Source organism: Fundulus heteroclitus, chromosome 4 (assembly GCF_011125445.2).
Source record: "Fundulus heteroclitus isolate FHET01 chromosome 4, MU-UCD_Fhet_4.1, whole genome shotgun sequence".
Classification (NCBI taxonomy): domain Eukaryota; kingdom Metazoa; phylum Chordata; class Actinopteri; order Cyprinodontiformes; family Fundulidae; genus Fundulus; species Fundulus heteroclitus.
In genome coordinates this window covers 9,552,903-9,579,048 of record NC_046364.1, presented here as the reverse complement: position 1 = coordinate 9,579,048, position 26,146 = coordinate 9,552,903, and the positions used below count along the sequence as shown (strand labels likewise).

The 26,146-nt window shown below is 39.4% G+C and overlaps 1 protein-coding gene across 9 annotated transcripts in view; it reads right to left on the bottom strand.

Moving 5' to 3' along the window:
• Window positions 1-25,796, bottom strand: part of si:dkey-205h23.2 (CUGBP Elav-like family member 6) — a 181,533-nt gene extending 155,737 nt beyond the window's left edge. For 5 of the 9 annotated variants that reach the window (XR_002428486.2, XM_021319353.2, XM_021319351.2 and 2 more), the window contains exons 1-2: window positions 25,251-25,795; window positions 16,483-16,565 (exon numbers count right to left, since the gene is read on the bottom strand). Coding sequence is in view for 8 of the 9 variants with exons in the window: in XM_021319353.2 (XP_021175028.1) it covers window positions 16,483-16,565; window positions 25,251-25,500 (333 nt within the window). In the remaining variant the exon portion in view is untranslated. Of the gene's footprint in view, window positions 1-16,482; window positions 16,566-25,250 lie in introns of all 9 variants that reach the window. The other 4 variants (XM_036136035.1, XM_036136033.1, XM_012868248.3 and 1 more) reach the window with 3 other exon arrangements.
• Window positions 25,797-26,146: the final 350 nt, after the last annotated feature.

Here is a 26,146-nt window from a genome sequence, read left to right as displayed (position 1 = left end):
TTTGACAGAGGGGGGGAAAAAAAGCAGAGGGAGCTAAAGGAGACAGTTGAAGTATCGGTCAATACTTAATACTGAGCAAACTAGAAAAAACAGGAATTGCAGAATGTGAGCGATATCACATAAACAGACAGCGATGAAAGTGATGCGAGGGAAAGTGAGAGAGGGGACAAGGTGCGTAAAAAGTACGTCGGGCTCACCCGTAAACGCAGTGGTGCGTGGCACTTCGCCTGGTATGGCACTCAACTTTATGAGGTGTGGAGGGGCTGTCTCCCTCGCCTCTCTGCCTGTTTTAATGATACAGTTTAGATGGAAAAGCCGGAGGTTCGGTCGGCACCAAGGACTCCGCTTGCTCTGCTTCACGCAGCACAAAATCCCAGATGGGGAAAACATAAATATAAGCTATTCTCAAACACACACACACACACACACACACACACACACACACACACACACACACACACACACACACACACACACACACACACACAAGTCAATCTGATTAAGAACATCTTTTTTTGTTTGTTTGTTTGATTTCATGCAAACAAATATTGTGTTTTAACGATTCCCTTTTGTGAACATTTGCAAACACTAAAATATAGTGGGTGCATGTTTCTATATAATTGCTATAAAGAAAAAAAAAAGACGCAAAGATGGACACGGGGGCAGAATGTGTACCGCATACGCAAGCAGATGTAACGTTTCTATTAATGATCATAGGCTGCAGACAGAGCCACAGATGAGACCAGGGAGCGAGAGCAAAAGAAGCCAAGAAGTGAAACTGCCTGTCAGAGCCGTGAAGCCTCCTTAGATCTGCCCCGTGCGCCTGACCACTCCACATGCTCAAGAGTTGGTTTCTAACCACAGCCTACACCCATCACTAGACCATTTCAGAACAGAACATGCAGTAATGCAATATTGATCTGACAATGAGTGAGTGTGTGCGACTCTGCACAGGTAAGTTTGTGTGTTTTTGAGTGAGACGTTGGTGAATAATTGCGTTGTTTAAAAGTGAATGAGCTTTGTGGAATGCATTAGTATGTGCTGCTTGTATGACTGTTGAGCGAGCGTGTGTGATAGGAAGACATCACCTTTCGCTTATTAGTGCATCAGAAACGTTGCATTAACAAGCGAAAGGTAAGGTCCCGGCTCGGTGCTATTTCAGACGCGGCTCTGTCAGAGTCTTCATCTGCTGTGGCAGCCCTGACTGGATGGAAAGTAGTGAAGGCCAGCGAACCCTCATTTTGCCTTTTATTCCTCTAAATTTTGCCTTGCTCACTCTCCTTTCTACAGCCTTTTTTACACAAACTCTGCAGCAAACAACATTTCTCCACATCGCATTCGACTGGGCCACATGTGAAGACGTGAATGAATGGAGTTCAGGTCTTAAAAGACAAGAGCCAAAGGTTTGCAAGGAATAAAAATTGATGGATAGAAAAAAGCTAAAGAAAAAAATATCCACGTCTTTTTTTTACACCTTAAGAAAACATAATTTGTTTAATTAAAAAAGGACTCTAGCTATTTCCATATCCTTTCACTGATCAAAATAATCTCTTAGACATTTGACCTTTGCTCTTATAGTATACAGATTTTTGCTAATTGTCATTCAGACGTTATATAACAGGAAAAGGTTTTCCACCTGAATAATGATCAATACATCTAAAGTGTTTGCTTGGTCAAAACATCCAAAGGGTAAAAACATTACTCCTTGCCATCAGTAGTGGCAAATGTGTAACAGAGACAGAATATTGTTATTAATTTATTTATTAGAGTAATTCTGCAAGTAGTAAAGTTTGGCATGAGAAGGTATAAAATAGAAAAAAACAAAACAAGCTCGTGCAATAACTGTTCATGTCAAAGCAATGTATTAATATATGACGTTAGTTAGTTAGTTAGTTAGTTAGTTAGTTAGTTAGTTAGTTAGTTAGTTAGTTAGTTAGTTAGTTAGTTAGTTAGTTAGTTAGTTAGTTAGTTAGTTAGTTAGTATGGTGGAAATGAAAAGAATCTAAAATTCCCATTGTTACTCCTCTAGTTTCCCTGATAGATTTCATTCAGTTTTTGTGAAGCAATGTTTCTATATCTAAAGAGGTAAAAAACTAAAACAATTGTAGCATATATAAAAAACAAGTGACCACAATAGAGAAAGAAGAAATGAAGAAAGTTGTTTTTTCTCATTGAAAATTAACTTTATTTTTACTTGCTAACCTTTACCAGGTTATTGATTCTAACCACTTGCATGTGATAACTGTCTGCTGTATACCAGCCTTATTGCTCTAAGCGAGCAGGATTTCTTCATGTACAACACCAATCAAAGATTTGGACTCTCCTTTGTCATTCAATGGCTTATTTATATGGCATTCTACAATGCAGGCAAGGCAAGGCAAGTTTATTTGTTTAGCACATTTTCATAACAAGACAATTCAAACAAATAGTTGTTGTTTTTTTAACGTTGACTTAAAGGAACTTAGGGTATCAGCACGTTCACAGCCTTTTGGGAGTTTGTTCCAGATAAGGGGAGTATAGGAACTGATGCTGCTTCTCCATGTTTGCATGTTCCCAGAGGTAGTAATTAAAAAAAAAACATAAACCATAGAATGAGAAGGTAAACCCAAACTCTTGACAGGTAGCGTATGTCTTTGGACTGGATATCACACTATTTTTGTCTGCTGTCACAAACTTTTAGTCAGTCCCTTCTCTAGCCCCCTAAATTTGGTTGCCAAGTCCCAAGAGTGAAGCTCTTCTTCTGTTACTCTCATTTTGCCCGGATAATTCTTGCTCTAAATAAGGTAAGCGGCTGGAATCAAAGCAAAAGTAAATTTTTCCCTCAGGTTTGTTTACTTGGTATGGCTTGCTTCTTGGTTTCTTGGTTGCTTTCATTTATTTGTTTGTTGATAGCCAGGCCCTCTTACACATTAGACATCACCCTCAGTCAACTTTGAAATGGAAATCTAAGAACAAATCATCAAACCCACCTCTGTTCCCATCAGACATACCAGCTTACCTGTCTCACACACCTTTCAGCTCTCTGCAAGGCAAACGTTCGTGAAGACGGGGAATGTGAGCTGGTGTTCCTGTATGAAATATTCTTCTTTGTTGCACTGGATCCATGCCTGTTGTTCCTGGCATAGCGATTGCCCAGGGTCACTTGCCAGTGGCAACTCCTCCTTTTAACTTTCATGTGTGTTGTGAGACCAAGCCTTTTTTTTATGACTTGATCACCCCTTGTAATTGGAATCAGATAGTGGGGTGTCCAACACATGAAAAGGAACACACGCAAGAATTGGTTTTAACTTTTTGGTTTACATGGAGATGTTAAGGAGATTTGTGATTCTAGTATTTCAGATCATCTGCCTGTTTTATTCAAGCTCAATCTTCTAACGTCTGCCCCTGGCAAGCGTGCCTCTGTGTGCTCCTATGATTTGATCAACACACAGACAGCGGTAGTTTTTTTCAGCTGCCTTTTACAGACGATCGGAGCTTCCCTCTCTGGATTTTAACCAGCATGGAAATGTTGATCAGCTCATGGGTGGTTTTAACTCTGTTTGTACGGATATCCTAGATGGTATCACTCCTTTTAAGACTAGACACTGTAAAGCAGCGACAGAGCTGTGGCTCAGTGAACGCACCCCGGCACTTAGACACACCTGCTGGCGGAACAAGAGAAAATGGAAGGACAGGCTTCACATTTCTCTGGAGATGTCGAAAAAAACTGTTTAACTGAGTATCAGGCTGCTTTAAAAATGCTAAGACCCAGCTTATTTCTGATTTTGTGTCCAAGAATATCAGCAATCCTCAAATGCGTTATAATGCTCCAAAGTCCCTTTTGAATCCTTATGATCCCTCTCCTTCTGTTTCACTTTGTGAAAGTTTTTTTTTTTTTTTTTTTTTTTATAAAATTATTGATAAAGCGAGTTCTGGCAGTTTTTTTTACCCTGACTTGAACCTCTGAATCTGCTATTTTACCTGCATCTCTTCGCTGTTTTACAACATTTTCAACCTGTGACTATCTGTCAGATTTGTGAAATTGTTCAACACCAAGTGACAGTCCTTGTGGAACTGTTTATGGGAAATTAAAACATGGATAGGGCTGAACATCCTCTGCTTAAATGGAAATAAAAACAGAGGTCACTGTGTTTAGGAAAACTGACCTGTTGAAAGGATGCAGCAGCATGGCTCCTTGGACTCATCTGACTGCCCTTTTATAAGTAATCCTGGGGTTATTTTGGATGGATAATAAATTTGAATTTGACAGACAGGTCAGTGCAGTTGACCAGCGTTGTTTTTTAATTATCTGAAGCTAATTAGTAAAGACAAGCATTATCTTCCTCATGACGCCCTTGAAAGGGTCATTCATGTGATTATCTTTTCTAAACTGGACTACTACAATTCTGGTTTCTATTAGATTTTTTCTCTCTTGGTTTTTAAGTGGTCTGAGATCTTCTGATCTTTCTGAGCTCCAACATAATTATCATCCTTTTAGAGCTCTGAAGATCAAGATCAAAGGGGAGTTGTGGCCTAGTGGTTAGTGCATCACGCTTGCGTTCTATGAAGGCTGCAAGAACCCGGCTTGAACCCCACAGACAGCCGCTATGGGTCCCTGAGCAAGACTCTTAGCCCCAGATTGCTCTCTGGGTGCTCTAAGCTGCCCACTGTTCCGCTATAGCAGGGGTCCCCAACATGGTGCCCGAGGGCACCAGGTAGCCCCCAGGACCATATGTGGTGACCTCAAGTCTGTTCAAAAAATAACAAAACCCTCCAATGAGCTGCATTTAAAATGGGGTTTTATTCAGTTGATCTTCCCTTTTAATCATACTTGTATTTATATAGATTTAAAAGCATTAAAAACATGATTTATATTACACAAAGTGAAGGTAAGTTCTGACCCTTGAGTTCAAAGGTCGGTGCAGGGAGCCCTTCATATGAAAGAGTACCAATGAAGTAGCTCTCAGTTTCAAAAAGGTTGATGATCCTTGCCCTAAAGGATGGGTTAAATGCAAAAGACAAAAATTATATTGGAATGTACAATTGCAATGAAAATTAAGATTTGTTAATTCTGCATAGAGCCTTTTTCTCTTCCCCTACACTCTGGAACAGTCTCCCTCTTCCTGTGAGGTCTGCCAAAACCCTAATGAATTTAAATCTCTTTTAAAAACTCATATTTTATACTAGCTTTTAACTCCAGAGTGCATGATCAATAGGCCAGTCATTGTACTCTAGCTTGCCTTTTAAAGTTTATTTAATTATTTTGTGGCGATATGGCTTACTGCTTTTGCTCTTATATTAACTTGTGTTGTGTTTTTGTTTCACCTGTACAGTGTTATGGTTGCTTTATGGTATGTCAAAGCATTTTATTAAAAAAAAAAAACTTTTTGATTGACTAATCGATCTTTGCAGACCCCACATCCTGGACACAAACGGTTTGGACTTTTACCTTCGGGTTGGTGCTACATAGCGCCATTCGCAAAAACCAGCTGCCACAAAGACCATAAGGGACCTGTCTGTAAATGTACATTTACGGTCACCTACAATCCTCTGTAACAGAGGCTAGATCAAGGAACATCACCAAACGGGTTTAGACGATAACTGTTCAATAGATTCCAATGTTTTGATGTCAAACCTCACACACCAGGATTAGTCATTTAATACAGCAGGGTTCAGTGTTTGAGCCAGTTCCATTTTATTATAATTATGCTTCCGCTTGGTATAATTACTAAACAGAATGAGATCAATATTCCATTTTCATGCTGGCAATGCTCAGTTAATGAATCCAGTCAGATAATTAGACAACATGTATGTCTTTGAGAAATAATAGCCTGAATTATTTTTTAGTGTCCTCCTTAAAAATCAGACAACAAAAAGGTTGTCATAATTGCACCAGAACATCTGCAGGATAAAGCTCTTGGTGATTCACTTACTTTATCAGAACCATCCATCTTTACAGAAAACAACAGCATCATGACAAAGTCATATCAACAGAAAACTAAAAATATATTTTTTCAACCGTAAAAATTAAATATTCGAGATCGTTAATAGCGTCCCACTTTATAATACTGAGACCAGCCAAGCCCCCGCTCTACTCAACAGTTGCTAATGTTTCTCCTGATGTAAGCAGATTTTTCCTTGCCAGCAAAGCATGGGTGCTGTTTTGGAACCCATATATCTGGTTTAGGGTTCTAGCTAACTAAAATCCAACATATTCTTCCAAGATCAGGCACTTGCTCTGAAACACTAGATCCCATTGGAAAACGTGCATGAGAGCTTTTAGTATCTCACAATGCTTCATCAAAAGTTGCATTAAGTCTCACAAGCTACGACTTTGTGGGTACCCTGTACTGCTCTACTGCAAAGTTGCATAAAATGCTGCAAGCCATAGCTTTCTGGTGCCAAAAGATAAGTCAGAGTTATTCCCTGGAGTCAAGCATTTAAAAAAGATAAATCACGAGGTGCGTGGCTTTGAGGTTAGAGACACTATCCACATTGGTGCCGCTTGTTTAGGAAAGTTTACAGTTCTGTCTCTTTGCAGTGACAGGTAGACAAGAGAAATAAAGCAAGTAAAGAGAATAGTTTCCTCTTGAAGATCCGAGCGTGCTTTTGCACTAATACATTTACTTTAAAGGTTTAAAATCTACACAATTTCCTGCAAGATGTGAGGTAAAAATCTTTTTTATGCACATCACACACAGATAGAATTGTACTGTATATGCACTGACTCACAGGAGTCCAGGAGCAGTAGCTATTCTGAGAGCGATGAAACAGGCAGATTAACTAATAGAACCACCCACACACCAGGCTTTTTTTTTTTTTTTTTTAATCACACGCCACATTTCGAAACACATGCAAACACACCTTCCACTTACTGCCAGCACAACTATTGCTCGTTAGTTGCTACATGGGGGGGGCAGGGGGTTGTTTTTTACCATGACACAGTCTGGCTCCAATTCACTGGATCCACTGAGAGCCTGCAACCAAAAATACTTCTGCTTTAAAAACTCCTCTGATTGCTGTTTGACTTTCTGTCTCCTCCCTTCCCTCCTGTCTTTAATCAGCATGTAAACAAGCACAAGGTCATTTTCTTCTCAAATGAAATGGGGGGGAGATAAGAGGACCGGGGTGCAGTTAATCCTTTGGACACGCTGATGGAGAAGTTTGTTCTGTTGATGCTTGAGTGCTAATTATGCCGAAATGCTTCTGCTCTTACGGTCTCACTATCTCTGGATGCGCCATCAGGTTATCTCTTCCCTCCACCGGAAAGGAAAGGGAAGGAAATAAATTGGGAAAGAAGAGGAGTTTGAAAGAAAACTGAATATGAAAACCGGCTGAGTTACAGTTGAGCTATCACCACAGAGCCATGTCAACACTTGTTTCTGATGCTGTGAAACTAGACTGAGACATCTTCTTACTGACTCCAAAACTTCTCCGTGCCATTAATCATCTTACTCTGAAAGGAATTCGAGTAATTTATCTATTTATATTGTTATATGCGTTTCTGAAGAACACAAATAAAATATTAATTTTTGTTTTTTTGCTGTCGCAGCCAAACAACCCAGTTTTGATGCTGCAACAAAAACTTTGATGCCTAATTGCTTGAGGAAATATCTTTTTTTCCAGTGAGCAGCTTCACTATGAGAACAGTTCAGCCTGAGTAAAAGACTCGGAGCATCATTTGTGAAGGTGTGACAGCACCAGGGCCTCATTTCCATCCTTCTCCACTATTTATCAGCCTTCTCCTCTTTCCCAGTGAAGCAGCAATGTTAACAATGCTGTCCCCACATTTACCAGTTCTGCCTCATTACAGCCAAAGAAGTGGATAAATTAGCGCAGGAGAGCATGCACGGCAGAGTCCGACTCCACCTGTCAGCCGCTGGGAGAGATAGTGAACATGTTGAAACAGAGGTGGGGGTGTGAAAGAACTGCTCAGCCTTCAACACGTTTTTTGAGAAAATCCACTCATTAAAAGAAACTTCTTTTGCTTTCCAGATTTATTTCTTGGGGTTACTTTTTTTTACGGTATTCATCCCTTGGATTTTTTACATTTTATCTTGTTGCAGGAACAAACTTCAATGTTTTTGGGGGGATTTTTGGGGGGCGGGGGGTGTTTGTAGAGCAGCACAAAATATTCCATAATTCTGAACGAGAAGAAAAAAAAGACAAATGTTTTTTGAAATGTCTTACAAATTAAAATCTGAAAAGGGCGGTATGCACAGACGCCCCAAAATGATACCCAGTATAGCCAATTACCATCAGAAATTATCTAAGCGGTAAATAGATACACATGGATTTGATCTCAGGGTGAACGCAGCTGTTTTGCGAATGTCTCAGATGTTGGCTACCGTACCATGTCAATTGTATCTATAAAGCACTTTAAACACCCACAGGACCAATGTGCTGTACACAAGCATAAAATACAAATGATTAATCATAAAACAATAAGAAAAATGGTATCTACAAGTAGTAATAAAATTAAACAACACAGTAAAATAAAGTAAACAACTCGGATTGTGTCAAAAGCCAAGGAAAAGAGATGGGTCTTAAGAAGGGATGTAAAATCAGACACTGAAGAGGCCTGTCTAATTGCCAAGGGAAGGTCATTCCACAGTTTGGGAGCTGCTACAGAAAAATCACGGGAACATTAGAACTAGAGAACATTAGTGAGGAAACGGCATCATGAAGAGTTAGGTCATGAAACAATATCCTAAGCTTTGAACTTCCTGGGAAGCACTGTTCAAGTCAGAATTTGGAAATAGAAAGACCATGGATCCACTGCAAACCAACAATATATGAATAAAACTGACAGCCTGAGCAAGGTGAGAATTAATCTATGAAGCAACCAAAACATCTAAGTAAATCAGGAGGAGCTGCAGACACCCACAGCCCAGTTGATAAAATCTGTCAACATTACAACTATTAGTTATGCTTTCTGCTAGTCTTTCCTTCTAGGAAGAAAAATTAAAAATACATTGTTAAAGAAAGCCAGAAGTATTCCTATGCATGTTTTGCCACAATCTATAAGGGGGTGCAGCTAACATTGGGAAGAAGGTTCTCTCGTCAGCATGCAAAAGGCTAAGTGTGGTGGGAAATGATCATTGCACATCATCCTAACATCACATTTTGTGATATATCAGCATAATGCTGTGGGGGTGCTTTTCTTCAGCAGGGACAGGGAAGCTGGTCAGAGTTGATGGGACAATATATGGATCTGAATTTCAGGCAATCCGCAAAGAAAACCTGTTAGAAGCTGCAAAAGACTTGAGACCGGGCCAGAGATCATGCTGAGAACAGGACAACAGCACTAAACACTACAATGGTTTATAATTTAGATCAAAACCACATTTATGTCGCCCAATCAGATGTAAGATCAAACATAAAATCAGATTATGCACTACTATGTGGTGGTCTGTCAGATAAAAGTAATGAAAATGTTTTTTTGGTCGTTACATGACGGACAGTAAATCATTCAGTTAAAGCGGTATGAATACTATTGCAAGACACTGAAACAATGTTAATGAGTAAAATATTTCTGCCATTGGATAAATCCACTTCATCGCTGCTCTTCTCTAAGTTCTCTGTGTTCTGTTGCTTTTAGTCGTTTTTATTCACAACGTAAATAACATGTTTGATAGATATTCAAGATCAAAGGGGAACAAACGGGCCTGACAAAGGTCTGAGTCCCCACAGTCTTTAAAAATCCTTTATGTCTCTTTTTCATTTGTCCAGCGCCTCTGGCCTGCCATATTTATGGGCTGGTCAAAACGATCAGCTACATTCGTGCTTTCTTTACACTCGCCCGCCAGTAAAACAGACAGGAGTTCCGTGATGCCCACCCGCCTTGCCTGCCAGGATTACCACTTTGCTTTCTGCGGGGTTGAAAAATCCAATCAGATGGAGCGAAATTAATTTTTGTATGAAATTAATAGCCACCAGCCAAATAATGGAAGACAATGCCGAGTGCATCCCTCGATCACGATTCCATTCACTCCCTAATCGGCAGGATGGCCAGGCACAGTCCGGTAGCATAGGGAAAGCTTTGAGCCCACGGGGGATAAGAAAAACAATGGCCCTTTTTAATTTCTTTTCTAAAGCGAGCAGCAGAAAGAAAATGATATAGACGTAATTGATGATGAGGAGAGCAGGGGAGCCTTGGAGGAGGTGACGCGTCCGGTGCACAGACCCTTTTTACTTTCTTTGTAATGGCAATGACTCAGAAGCACTGTTGTTTTACAAACCCGGTTCAAGGACAATTTCTTCCCTCGAAAAAAAAAAGACTCTCCTGTATGTCTATGAGTAGACTTGTTCAAAAGGGACTTACTGTGTTCTCTGAAAATGTGTAATTCTGCAACAAAGAGAAACAAACCTCCATCTAGCAGCGAGGTTGAATTTGAGAATTGTGGATCATGTTACTTAGAGTGCCTTGCAAAAGTATTTCTCAAACCTTTTTCACATTTTGTCCCATATAACTGAAAGGTCCAATGTATTGTATTAAGATTGTGTGATATATATTATCACATATATATATATATATATATATATATATATATATATATATATATATATATATATATATATATATATATATATATATATATATATGGGTGTGATAACCAAGGACAAGCAAGATATGAAGAAAATGATAGAATGCTTTCATTTAAAAAAAATAAAAATGGACATGTGTGTTTGTGTTCAGCCCCCCAGAGTCCGTTCTTTGAGGAACCACCTTTCACTGCAATTGCATCTGCAGGTCTTTTGGGGTTTGTGTCTGCCACTTTTGCACATCAAGAGACAGACGCTTACCCAGATAATCTTAGAAAATTGCTCAAGATCAGTCAGATTGGCTGGAGAGCATATGCTTCAAGTATTGCTACATATTCTCAATTGTATTTCGGTTTCGACTTTGACCGGGCCATTCTAACACGAACCTTTTGCAGGTTAACACCTGTTTTCTTTCAGGATTGCCTTTCTATCAACTCTGACCAGCCTCCACTTCGCTGCTGAGGAAATGTATCCTCACACCATGATGTTGCCACCTCCTTGTTTTGCTGTGCAGAAGGTTTTGGGGTGATTGGCAATTTTTGTTTTCCCCCACATATACCAATTTGGATGTAGACCAAAACGGTCCATTTTGGTCTCCTTTCGCAGGAGTGTCTTGTTCCTCACAGTTGTAAGTTTGCTGCTGCGCTTCACTCCCTTTTTGTCTGATAAATTGGATTTTGCTTAATGAGATTTTGAAAGTCTGAGATCTCATTCTGTAATCTAAATATGTATCCAAGTAACGTTTTTTTTTTTTTTTTTTTTTCTAGTATGGTTCCAACTTGAATTGTTTTCACAAGAAATCTCTTTCCAGCATAGCAATTTTTGCATTATAGGAACTAAAATAAAGTTGTACTGTAATTGTAAAGGCTCAAAAGCTTAAACTTTGTTTTGTTTGTTTTTTGTTTTCTTGGTCATAGTCGCACTCCTCCCTGACTGAGCCATTCTAGATTTGAAGTAATACCAGTAGAAATGCTGGTCCTTTATTTTCAATGTGCACTGAGGCGAACGCAGTGTCTACATTTGCGGCGTGATGAAGGGAGAGAGCGTCAACAACATGGATGCACTGATCCATGGCTGGTGCTTAGTGATACATAATACCGGTATTGCACAATCTTCCCTCGTCACACTGTTGGGGTAGCACACACTGAAGTCTTTTTCTGCGCTTTAAAAAGTGAGACAGAAAACAAAACAACGTTTGAAAGCAAAGCGTTTTGTCAACCACTTTGGTCAAAACTAGAACTGTCAAGGTTACCCTTTCAACACTAAAGAGAAGCACTTCAAAATAAGATATTTTGTAAGGTTTTTTGTTGTTGCTGTTGTTGCTTATGTTCTGCACAGCTGCGCTCAAGTGCCTCTTCATCAATACAGGGGTGAGGCATTGCCAAAGCTCGTTTTCAGAAACCAAGACTGTGGATCCATCAGCAGACACCTTTATGTAAATGGCAAGAATGGAAGACAAGCCCTACCATCCGTGGGGATGTGGTGAGGCAGAGGAAGAGCTTGGAGGAAGGTTAAAAAGACAAACACATTGAAGTGAATGAGAGACAAAGAGAGGCTAAATGCTTTATTTATTAATATATTTGCTTTTTTCTAGAAATGTTTAATCGGCTTTTGGGCCACTGTAGAACCCAATTAGCATGCCTGTTACATGCAAACACAAAGAACTAATTGGCCTGTGAGGGAGTAAGCAGCGCGGCCCTGAAAGGAGAGATGAGAATTCATTTGAAGATCTGTAGCTCCAATAGTGCCATGTTGGGAGGCTATTTGGCAAATGGTTGTAAATAACATTATGCAGCTGCAATTGCAAATATTATTTTTACTTTCTTGCACTCTTTATTGCCAGATGGCAATGCAAACAAGAAAATAGAGCTGCAATAAAGTTTATGGGCTTTCAAAGAAAAGCAGCTGGTCATCAGATGTTTTTTTTTTTTTCTTTGATTAACCACGTAGATGTGTGCACAATCGCCCATAAAGAAATGATAATGATTTGTTCAAGATATCTCTAAATGTGTGCAAATACCCAACATATCAATCAGAACCTGTGTAAATGGATTCAAAGTCACACTTATCTAACCTATTAACGTAAGTATATTGTGCAGAGTTTGGGAATATGCTGAACGCATGAGCCTTAATATTAACTGTACAAACTGTAACAGAAGGCTCTAATGCCCACAGGATATAAAGAGCTCATCAAGCTCTTGATAGGCAACGGATCAAACAAACTCAACAAAGCTTGCCCCAACCACAATAGACGAGGTTTGCCCGCGAGCAAATCAAGTGCAAAAAAAAGGCTGGAAATTGTTGGAAATAAAATAAATGTGGAGCACAGTAATGAAGTTCATGCCCTAATAAGGTCAAACAATCGATGTCTATGGTTTACTCAAATATACCTTGAATACTGAGGCTCAACTCTGGAGAGCTGTAGGTATCCGAAACAAAGCCGGGCGAATCTGTTGACAGGTCGACTATTATATTAACAATGCAATCTAAGATGAAAGATTTTAACTTTTTTGACTAAATTCAAAATGTCTGTTGCAAAAACTAACTACACATTTAAGACAGTGAACAATGTAGTGTTTTTCCTAAAAAATAGACTAACCTTTTTTTTTTTTTTTGGGGTGGGGGTACCTCCTGTGAATCATATCCAGCAGAGTGATTCAACCATAGTTAAATATTGTTTCGATATTATGTGTGCTTTTGCTGTTTTTTTACTCCCTTTAGTTCTCTGTGTGCTGTCACTAGCGCAGCTCTCTCCTTTGTCTCCACTCAGTCTCAGCGGCACTCAGCCGCTCGCACTGCTCAGCGTCTCCCTCCGGTTTCAAACTCTCCTCAAAAAGCTCAAATCTGTCAAAAGTATTTAGCCATTTTTTTTTCTGATTTACCTGGCATTGCAAAGCAGTCTGTCACAAGATTTAGCCAAAGTATTGAGGTTAACAAAATGTGGTCTGATTCCAGATGGTAATGTGTTGTCATTCTATGGAAAAGTGGAAGTAAATAAAATGTGTGGCATGTTTTCCCCCATGATTTCCACCTATGGATGTAAATTCTCACCATAAAATAAGACTCACAGTTTTTAGCACCAATACTTTCCTTCTTGGAATATTATATTGTATTTGGGGTTGACTTTCGTATATGACCAGCCAAACTTGCCCCTTGCATAACCACATATAACCTTTGGTTTTGTAGATAGTTGGTCCCAAGATTCATGAAAAGTACTCAATATCTCAACTTTGCCTTTACATTTCCATTTAATTGCCTGTGTTGGTAGGGCAGACATAACAGAAAACATGAATAACAATGCGTATTGTTGCGTTGATGGATTATGGTACAGAATCTGACCCAATCTGTATAATATGATTGAACTTGATTTTATAAAGTGCCTTGAGATGACATGTTTCATGATTTGGCGCTATATAAATAAAATTGAATTGAATTGAATTGAATTATTATATTATTACATTAGCAAGACTGTATACTTTATGTATCTTGACCTCCCCTGAAAAGTTATCTTTGAGTTGAAACAAAGCTTATGAGCTTGTTGAGTCTATTTAGTGTGTTGCTTTGATAAAAAAAAAAGCCAAAAATGTAAAATATAAAACACAATAATCGTAACAATCAGTCAGTCAGTTACTTTTAGCTACTACCTTATTTCTGTCTCGTTCTCGGTCTATATAAAATGTATTGAGTTACTAATTTGGGAGCCCTGTCTTCACCACTTGGTTTTGGCTTGCCCAACTATGCAAATCAGCGATAGAAGCAACTATTCTATTAGGAAATATTCTAATTGATAAACCAACAAAGTACCACTGTGACTTGTTCCTTTTGATGAAGCTACTGTCCAGTTTATTTGCCTTACTTAAAGGTTATCAAAGACACAGTTGTGTGCCTTGTCTGTGAACAAAAGGTCTGCAGAATTTCCTGAAGAACTACCTCTGTGCTGGACAATTTAAATTTGCAGCTTTGAGTCGCAGCTTGGACTTTACAATTTAATTTTGTGGTTTTGAGTAACAGAAATGAGACTCTCATATTTTGTGTAAATAAATCATCAAACTGCAGTGGTTATTTATCTTGATTACTACATAGCGTTTTGCCAGAGCTATAATTCAAGCCTTTAAGGCACATATTCAGTGATTGTAATTTTTTATTTAAAAGGCTATCTCTGGTTGAAATCTTTCCTTCAAAGACCCAAAAAAATCACTCTCTGAAATAGCTTACTTTATAATGGTGAAACACATTAGGCACTCAAACTGCAAAAAGACCCACCTATGTGAAAAGAAGAAGTATTTTTGGCAATGTTTGTGAGAGAAAGACAAGCTTTTCTTTAAATGCCACTATTGAAACAAAATGTGCATTTGGTTGACTGACAATCACACAGCCACAAGTGGACTACACAATCGCGTCTGCAACACTGGGTGGAGAAGTCACCGAAATGGCAGTAGTGTGCGACTGAGCATCTCCAGCCGTTAGGCCATGACAGTGACAATGAGGCTTGTCCAGAAGTGTCATTTCTCCCAGTCTTTCTCTGTCTCTGCCTTTCTTCAGCTCCCCCTGATTCCCTCTCCTTCCCTTCCTCTGTCTAATTCTCTCCATGTTTCAGACTCACACCCACACACAAAGACAGAAGATCTTTATTAGTCGTCTGTATGCGGGTTGTGCTCAGTCTGAGATGGCAGGACTGACCCCTCGCTGAGAGCTTTACAGGGGAAATGTTTGCTCAAACCCACAGAACATGCCATTAACCTCTTTCTAGATGGAAGACAAACATGAATGTGCCTCCATGAGGGCAATAAAGACAGGCACAGCAAGGACCATCATGGCAATCATCTCATTATGAATCTGCGGGAGGCAGTAAAGAGCCAGGAAGCTTCGTCTCCTGGGAATACCTTCTCTGCAGTGTACCAGTGTGCCCAACATTCAGTGACGGGTCTATGATGTGCAGCAAAAGGGAACAAAAACTGATTTCAGGAAGAAAATATAAATAAATATCAATCTATATGCTTAACTTCCTCCTCTTTAACTCTCCGCAGCCCCCTCTCCCTGTGGATCCAGAAGGATCTCCTCAAGCCGTGACTAAAGTTGTGGAAAGTTTTTCCTCTGGTAAAAGGGAAAGGAGGGAGCAGAGGTGCCTGATGAGAAGTCCAGGCATAAGAGAAAGTTCACCTTCTTAGGGTCCTCCAGGCGGTAATTCAATCACACCTCGACAATTCCCCCCATGTGAGAAATGAATCCCCTTCCAACGCGTTGAGTACAGATATTCAGCAGAGGCTCATGTTCATCCCTGATTGAGGAACCCCTCCTGGGTGGGCTTAAGAACCTACTACAGGGTATGTTTTAGCTGTGTCGTTTTAAGAGGCCATTACTTTAATTGAAAAAGTTACCTGTTGCCACAGGCCGGTGAGGGAAAGAAAAAAAGGGAAAGAAAAAACAAGGGTAGGTATTAAAACAAAAACACCAGATGGCAATATGCACGGTAAAAATGATTGTTTATACTTACTGTTTGATTATATGTGATAATAAGAACGAGATTCCTCAAGGCAATTAGTGTTGGCAGCGGCCATATTGCGAGAGGACAGGGGAAGGGCAGCGCAGGCTTTTATGTAGGAGCGCTTATCAAATATCTCTGGCGGGGTGATTAGTGTAATAAGACACTGCAAGGTGAGATAGGCCAATCGCGGTATTTTAGTTTGACTCTGGGTGTGTGTCTGTAATAGTGTGCGAGATGTCATTTGTGCTTGAATGGGCAAGAAACAGAGGCAGTGAAAACAAAAATGATTGAGTCTGTCCATCTGTTTTTATATCTGTGTGCCTGTGGTTAAATGGGAATCTTAATATCTGCTGTGTCCCGGTGAGGACACATTTATGTGGCTGAGAGAGTGAAATGATTTTTATGTGAATGTAGGCTCTAAAAGTAGTCTGTCAATCTTAGCCCGTGATGGAGGGCAGATTGGGGGTACTTACCCCTGGCAGCGTCTTCTGTTCATGGAGGGCACTCTGGGCCTTCAGCGCTGACTCTCTGGCACAGTATGTTAGAAAGGCACATCCTGTGTGACCATGAAAAGAGAGGAGGCGTTTTATTAAATCAGAAAGAAGACAACCTGTGTGTTCACCCTTCTAAGACACAATTAAATAAAGATGGGAAAAAAAATGCCATTCATGTTTACGGATAGTATGTTACCATTTAGTCCAAGGTATAGACCAGGTGCTTGTATCCAGTTATACTAAATGTTAAAGTTTCAAAACTGCTCTCACCATCCCTACTGAAGTCCTCTTAATAGGATGTCAGAAAAACTCTTGGAGCGGCCGGAGTTTTCTCCAGCTGCACAAAGCGGTGAGTAAGTTTTCAAAAATAATCAACAGATTATGGTTGCGTTTCCTGCAAAGCTGCAGCGCTTTTAGCTTTAAAATGATCAGTTTTCTTATATCAAATCAACGGCAGAACTGCCACTGCTACAGTGAGACGGATACAAAGAGAAGCAAAAGGGAGAGAAAGTTATATGAAACTCTGTGACCCAAAGAACGGTGAAGAGCTTGAGAAGAAGCTGTTTTCATGGTAACCTGTTAGTCTCTGTTTAGTCAGGAGATGTTTGATAGATGCTCTGTCTCTGGGTGATCATAGTGCACCCCATTCAAAGTTTAACTTTAAAACTTAAAACTTTGATTGCAGCACAGCACAGGCTTTGTTGAGGTATATGACATGCCTCCATGGCGTGTCGCTGTGCACTGCAGGCCAGCTGGATAAGGGAAGGTTTCAACATATTTCCCTCATCTACAAGATGGACAGCCTGGTGCCTTTGTCCAGTGGTCATTGGGCAAGAGGCGGGGTATATTCTGGACCGGTCCCTGGTCCATCACAGTACAACACAGAGACACGCAGGACAAGCAACCATGCACGCACACTCATTCCTAAGGACAATTTGGAGTGATCATTTAACCTTACAGTCATGTTTTAGGATGGATCTTGTTAATGCATGCATTTCTTCTGAAAACATGTTAAAGTTCTTGTATCAATCTCATGCCAAACAGACAACACAAAACTCAGTGTAATGTCTGACTTACAGCAGTAAAACCTTCAGGTTTGTTTAATTTAAACCAAATAGGTGATGAAAATGCTTAGTCAGCCCCGGCTGGAAGATTTTTTTTTTCATTCCCATTTGTGAAAGGAATTACACCCACTGGTTTTTGATAAATGATTGCTATCACAGTTACTGAGCCACAAATCAGTATGCACGATGATGAGCTGAAACTGTACCCCCACACATCTCCGGGGGCTGCTCTTTGAAGTCGGAAAATTCAGGAGACAGAATGTAAATACATAGTTTATGGCAAATACGTCTCTGACAAAAATGTGACAGCATTCATTAAAGCTTGAGTTGTTGCTCTGTTACGTGCTTGGCAGAGCTGACAATGGGTGACCCTGTTCAGAAGAGGTTTTGCACTGTGCAGCATAATTTCCCATTACTATATGTCACACCTACTGCCAAGGATTCCCATGGGGGACTACGCACAAACACACGCACACATCCAAGCCCGCACCCTCACACATTCTGATGATACCCTGCATGCCTAGCAAGCATCATCCCCAAAAAGCCAGCAGCACACTCTGGCACCTGGCCAAAAGCGCCGCGTTTCACAACAACCTTCACCCACCTCCACAACTAGGCGGTTACTCAAGAGGAAAAATCACCTAAATGACACTGACGAACCAGCACGGCACACAGCAGAGCAGAAAAGTTTGGGAGCCTGGGGAAACACTCGTCATCCTTTGTGCGACATTACAAAACTGTTGAGCATGAACCGAAGAGTTCAGGGGTATGAGTCTCAGAAGAGACTCCTGGGAGTTGTAGGCTAAAGGTTGCTCTCATCTCATTTTACTTTTACATGATTTTGAGATTTTATTGGTAACAAACACTGATGCCTGTTGCACATAAGCAAAAGAAATTTACTTGCTATGTTTGCCTCTGATCTACTGACATATTACTCAGAAATGTTACCATGATATACTGTTTCTTTGTTGATTGAGGACCCTAACAGCAGCTTGATCACACAATTTAATTGTGTATAATGTTCATCACTGTGGAGTTTTTGTTAGATTATTACAAGAATGGGTTCGATTTTGTTTTGTTTTTTTTTTGGGGGGGGGTTTACATTTGAAATTTGACTCATTATGTCTGTCAAAAAGTAACAAATATGTGTTGGGTGTAAATAACTCTAATTTATCCAGCCTCAATAAAGAACAGCTAAACCTAATGTAGATTTTCTAAAGAGGCGGGTTAACGTCACACCTCCTGCAACATAATTCATTTATGAAACAAAATATATAGCCTGAAAGTCAGTTGAATCCAAGAAGCTTTATTAAAGTGATTTAATTAAGTTCATGTATAAACTAATTTTGATTAGATGTGTCAGTTAATACCAGGTGGATTTATTAAACTAAAAAAAAAAATCAAGTTGTTGTTTTTGCTGTTTTATACCACTTATTTAAATAGTTTAAATTTCAAGGCATTTCAGAAGGAAAGGTCGTGCATGATGTATTGCTTTGGCTAATATTGTTGACATTGATGGCTTTCTGCTAATGACAACAAAATTCAGTTTCTCAGAAGTGATGTAATGTGAAAGACATTTGTTCCTTTGGAAGTTCAACAGTAAGGATTGTATATAAGTATACTAATGGAAAGTTGAGTGGAAGGAAAAGGTGTGGCCAGAATGTGCCCAGCAAGCTTTAATGACCTGAACTTCATGGAGAAAGTTTTATAAAGAAGATGAGGAAAGGCACCATATTTAACAAAACATATGAGCAGAAGGATGCCAACAAATACACTTGTGCTTCCATAATACACCAGTAGTGCTACAGATTAATCACCTTCTTGCAATTGTTCGATACAGTAATTCATGCAAGATTCCTGACTAAGTATTGCATGCTTATACTTACTGCATAAATATGTGGGAAAACTTCACAATATGCCAGTATTTCTGTGTTAAATACATTTATATGGGTCTCATCTGATATTATAATTATATAAAATCAGAATAACTATAGATAACTCTGTGTTTATTGAACCTTTATAATAAATCTGGCTCTCTTTGTGAAATGAATTAAGAATTTACATTATCAATATTTCAATTTGTTAAAATATACCTATACACTATCTATATATTTTTTTTCTTTTTTGGTATCACTAAATGGTATTAGTATAAGTATTTCCTAATTTCACAATTTTTTTTTCATACACCAAGTAAAATCAGACATGATGCAATTCCACCACAGTGAAAACGAGGCTTTTTTTTCCTTCACAGTTTACATGACTTGTTGAACTGGACATCTTGTGCAGCACAGCTTTTAAAATTGGGACCAGCTGTACAACCTGCTCTGCTTCCTCGCAGTACTGGAACCTCTCAAGGACTTTAAGAAAGGTTTGTATTCATCTGAGCTATGGTTCAAGACACGTCTGAAGTCTAGAGGATTCAGTCACTTAGAAAGCCAGATGTTGAACAGATGAGAGGCATGAAGAAGATGATGACTGAAACAATATTTTTTTGTGTAAAGATAACAGCTGTAGCATGTTAGCCTGTCATTTTAAAATTAGAAAATGACGATTAAGTGGATCAGGGTCATATTTGTGGTTTAAAATTGTTTAGTACTATTGTCCCTATGCATTATCACAATGCAGAAACTAAAAACAAAATCATATCATAGTGTTAAAAAATAAAAGTTGAAAAAGACTGGTGTTGTACATTGCTTTTTTTAATATTCAAGATGTGTTAATATTCAGTTGACACCATCAAAACCTTTTGCAAAACTCAAATTACGCAAACATTGACCAAAGATTATAGAAAAAGGGTTTGCTGAATTAATTGGGGAAAGAAATACAAGAAGAGGACTTCGGAGATGAGGTTCTGAAATTAGGGCTAAGCTCTGGTGGTCGTTCAGCAGACGGGCTCCTAACTTCCTATGATGAGCAGGTTAAGTGGGGTGAAAATAATACTTTGGTAATCAAATACAATTTACCACACTATAATTTAAGCAAGGGACAAAAGTTCAGCCAATTGTATGTAAGGGAAATGGGAAAGTAAACTCTGTGAACTGGTTCAAAGAAAAAGCAAGAAAGGTGAAATTAGTCTCTGCACTTGCAAGACACATTTTGGGTAATTACTTTCAGAACTTTTTTTTTTGTTTTTTTTTTTTTTTGCCTGTGATGCGTTTCTCAACTATTTGTTTTGAAATGGAAATTAGCTTGTGTTAACGACTTTATGAGTTTAGGCACTAAATTGACTTCGTTTTGTTTCTTGGAAAAACTACAGGTAATAATTGAAATAACTTCTTAACAAATTTGGGTGAAAAAAATTAATTTACCGGGACTTTTTGCATGATACATAATTAATTTCTCCTTTAGACTTTATCAATGTATAATCTGAAATTGTTGAACATGGTGGCAGAGGAACAGTAATAATGCAGAAGAAAGAAGTGGCACATAAAAATGATAGCAAATAGACAAGTGGCTGTGGTAGAATATCGCAGGCAAACAGGTTAAAATTTCAGGCTTTGTCCAGCACTACCTGCGTCTGAGTTGGCCTCACTGTTACCAGCCAGGAATCTCTCCATCGCTCCGTTGTTCCAGCTATCGACTTTTGAAGCGGCCTGTTCACAGCCGTTATTTGTCTGCTTCTCTCACATCCTCCTTCCTAATGATCAAAGAGGTCATCTGTAGACTTAAGCTCCACCTGTCACTCAGCTTACACAATCTGTCAGTCATTTACCAGCACTTCGTCTACAACGCCCCTGCTGTAGATAAAGCCCAATACAAGCATTGTGCTGCGGCTCAGCTGTATTTATTGAATCAGAGTTTATTCCAAAAATTCAACGCAAACCACAAGAGCTGAGGACACACTTTAAAATATTTGTTTCCAAATCACTTTTCTGCTGTGGTTTACTTTTGAAAATGTGCTCTCCAAAATGCTTGCTTTCCGGCAGTTTGACTGGCTATTTTTAGTCAATTACACTGCATAGACCAACCGAGGAGAGGAGAATGGATGAGGATATTTAAGAACTCTTTGTATCTCTTACTCCTGGCTGTGTGGCACAGCTCTGAGTCCCCCCTCTCAGCATCAGAGAAGGATTGATAGATAATGCTACTCAAGCAAAAGATTTGCCCCCCACTAACATTCAGCATGTCTGAACAATGCATGCACTCTGGCAGTGACACTAAGTATTATGATAATGTATGGCTCAGCAAAATGATAGATGTTAAACAGCTCGACCTGGCTGCACCACGCACTGATGAGCACCATGCGCGCCGATAGTGCCAAGTCATCCCACGCACTGCATAAGGCTCCCCAAAGGCATGCAAACTATCAAATCAACATTAGAGGGAACAGTGTAGGAACCGAGGGAGAGGAAAGGATTATCTTTTAAATAACTCTAAAAGCACTGTTAGGCTTAACCGCTGAAATGTCCAGAACGACGTAAAATGTAGAATTCCCCAGATACTCCCTCAAGTCCCCGGAGATCCCCTACAGAGCCAAAGCAAGAATTTGCAGCGCACAAAACATCTGTTCAGATTGTTGCAGTACAAGCCGCATGAATTAGTTATAAGGAAACATGGCATATTGCAATCTGGTCTTAAATCCAAAATTATGGTGCGGGTTTGTGTCACAGGACTCGGGCTGTGAATAAAAGGAGAGCCTGCAAATCACCCATTGGGTACGGTGTACTAACTGACACCTGCAACCATGGCTATCACTCACTGGAAATAAAGTCAGAGCTTTCTTCACCACAAACTATTATTTCATGGTAGGTGTCTAAATGCAGAAAATTTATGATCATTTAAAACAATTTAGTTCTCTATTGCTCTGAGGTTAAACATATGCAGACTTTAGCATATTATGTCATTATCTACTATAATACATTATACAAATGAAACAACATATAAATTAAACTCCTCACAAAATCATATTGGAAAATTAAAGTGTATTTGAGAGGTTTCTGTGTACTTAGGGCTGACAAAATGACTAATCTATTAGCAACCCAACAGGCAGTATAGAGGTTAAAATGGACATGCTTTAATACTAACCTGCCAAAAAAGCTGAGTTTAATTTCTAATCAGCTTGCAAGTCAACTTGCACTTTAACGCAAAACTGAGGCTTTGAGATTTGTTATACAAATACAAAGTCTTACCAGAAGGCATAAAAGATAACATAAAATAAATACTGGATCTCAAATAAAAATACAACAAATGTGTTTATATATATATATATATATATATATATATATATATATATATATATATATATATATATATATATATATATATATATATATATATATATATATATATATTCATTATACCTTTTTTTTTTTTTTTTTTTTTTTTTTTTTTTTTATATATTTGTATATACATCTCTGCAGGCTGAATAAACTCAATATAACCCAGGGGAGCTCATAACTTTGGTTAAGGCATGATCCAAGTGAGAGAAGATAAATCAAGGTAAGTATAGTGTGCTTTTTATCCGAAGTTTCTTCGTTTTTCTTTCTTTCATTCTTTCAATTGGTTAAAAATCAAGCTTAAAAGTTAAAAATCAACTATACCAACTTCTTTTTTTATTGTTGCCAGTAACCCTATCTTTTTCTCATGTACCACCGTGCTTCAGGTCTGATGCATTACACACTGACACAGCATGAGACATGGATGTGGTTTGGATGAATAACCACTAAAGAAAACTCATCCATATGATGCATGGGGGACATCTCATTAAAAGTACATGCCTATGTTCCCCAAGTAACTTTGAATGTCACGCAGGGTAGAGCAAGCATAACACATGCATCAGAGTGGCCTTGGTGGAGGATGATTTGAACATGTACACAGTCTGGCTTTGGAACAGGATTACCCTTCCTGTGGTGGCTATCCTCAGGAGTGTTGACATTCAGGGATGGTTGAGGATGGGCACAAACAACATGAACGTCAGGAAGATTGTTTTAATCGATCGTCAAGAGTGCCGAAAAGGAACGGCAGAATGAGGAGGAGCAGGTCAAGCAGCAGCGGCTGATGGCTGGAGGAACAGGTGGTGCATGAATGTCTTCTGAAATACATGCAGCGAGACTCGGCCCCCAGCTCATTCCTCCCACAAAGGCACTTTAATTGTGTTAAGCAATGACATCATGAACCGCGTCCACTGTCTTATACAGTATACATAGTTTACAACCATGAGGAATATTTACAAGAGTGAGCTGCTAATTGATTTTCATTATACCTTTTTGGATGTGTATTTGAATATAGGAAGTGATCAGTAAAATGAGTGTGTGATAGAGAGGGTTATACCTAGTCAGGCATAGTTGAATATTAATGTGGAGGGCTCTTTTGAATGATTGTATTTATATAACTGATCCAAAGTAATAAGAAAGTAATTAGGTGACATTATTTTTATTATTATTATTATTATTATTATTATTATTATTATTATTATTATTATTATTATTATTATTAAAATTATTATTAAAATTATTATTAAAATTATTGTTATTATTGTTATTAATATTATTGATATTAGTAGTAGTAGTAGTAGTAGTAGTAGTAGTAGTGGTAGTAGTAGTAGTTGTAGTAATACATTCTCAAAATATATTGCTTTTAGTTAGCGGAGCGGAATGAAAATGTAACAGAAATTAAAGATTCAAGATTTATGGATGAACACATTTTCTTGCAAACTTTGTACTTTTCACAGTTTTGTTCAGGTTCTTTTTTTATATATATACTGGTTCGTTTTTTGTTATGACTTCCACGCTTTTTTTATCCCAACACCGACCGGCTTGCTCCCATTTATTTTTATCACTAGCATATCATTAGATCATTGATCGATCCCTGATGATCCCTGTCCTGTCTGACTAATTACTGAGCAAGCACACAGCCCGATCGTTTTGGACAAAAACGGGAGTCGGTTTAAAGAGTGTGTGCGTGTGCGTGTGTTTATGGAGGGGGTGGGGGGGCAGAAGACGACGCACGCTGGATCTCAGCCTCAACTATAATCTCGCTTTGTACTTCCTGCCTGCAGAGCCGCCCACACAGCACCATTACAACACAGCTGCCATGTAAATAGTATTTTCACACAGTTAATGACATCCGAAAAGTAAGGCAGCCTATCAGCCCGCTAAAAGGTCAGAGCTGCATGCCAGCACCTCCTTAATCACAGAGGCTGATTGTATGATAATGGTTCGCATTTTCCGCTCCCGAGATAGCATTTATGTCTATCACACAATGAGCACCAAATTTTTATATATATATATTGTTTTATTTTTTTCTTAAATTACAGAGAAATGCAGCTGCAAAAAAGCAGCACCCAAGTTGACTTGGCCGTCCACCGTCCCGCCCCCTTCACTGGCCTCACCGGGAGGTTCAGCACATGAGAGTCAACGTAAACACACACAAAGGCGTTTTCCGCTGTAGTATTCACGTGGACCCGCTGCTCGCTGGACGCCGTAACAATTAACACTTCAATTTCCACGTGTTGTGGGTCCCTCACTCACACACGTACACACACACGCGCGCGCGCGCGCAGAGACACACATAAATAAATATATATAAAAATATACACTTTCCCAGCCCTCTGCCCCTGTACGGAGCCGGGATATTTTAATTTCTTCTACTATTGAATCGCTTCCTCTCCGTGCTGTTTCTGTGTCTTATGTGTCCTGTATCTCTCCTCAGAATCGTAAAAGTAAGAAGAGCAAAGCGACCAACCTTTATGCATTCCCGTAAATCTGTCTTTCAGTACAGTGAGTTCATATATCTTTCCGAATTCCTCAAACAGGGGTTTCAGGTCTTTTTCCTCCAGGTTTCTGGGAATCTGCCCGATGAAAAGCTTGATGGCGTCGTGGTCCTTCATTGGAATGGTGTTCTGGCCGATGGTAAGCCCGTTCATCCTGCCGGCGCTGTTCGTGGTGCTGAATCCATTCTCCTGCTGCACTCCGTTTGCAGTGACTGTAGCCATCTTTCCTCAATGGGCCGGCGGGCTTCTCTCTCTCTCTCTCTCTCTCTCTCTCTCTCTCTCTCTCTCTCTCTCTCTCTCTCTCTCTCTCTCTCTCTCTCTCGTCAACTGCACAGTGTCACAGTGCACACCCCCTCCTTTCTTTATATCTTCCTCTCTTCCCACTCCTTCTCCCGTTTGTCTCGCTTCTCCTCCTTCTTTACAGCATATAAACTGCCTCGTCTGGAGTCAGTGGCATTTATTTTGTCTTGTGCTTTTAACCTATTTCCATTTTCAGGTCGTCCCAACCCCCTTCCTCTCCCAAACCACCCACACGCTCACAGAGTGCTACTGTGTCCCGTAACATCAGTTCATAGTTTTATGAACAGACCACGCCCCCTGCTTGATTTACATCATGAGTTTGATCCGGGCGAATGGAAGAGGAGGATGCCTGTCTATGCCCCCCAAAAGGCAGTGTTAGAATCCAAACATTTACGCAAAGTAAAATCCTTGGGATATTTGGAGAGTGTTGCAAAAAGCAACACGCTGCTTGTGAATGTCTTCACATGTGTGATGTAACAACCACAACTACCAGTGAATTTTATTGAATTAGTTTTGTGGGAGACCAACACAAAGTACAGTAGCTCAATGGAAGGAAGGAAGGAAGGAA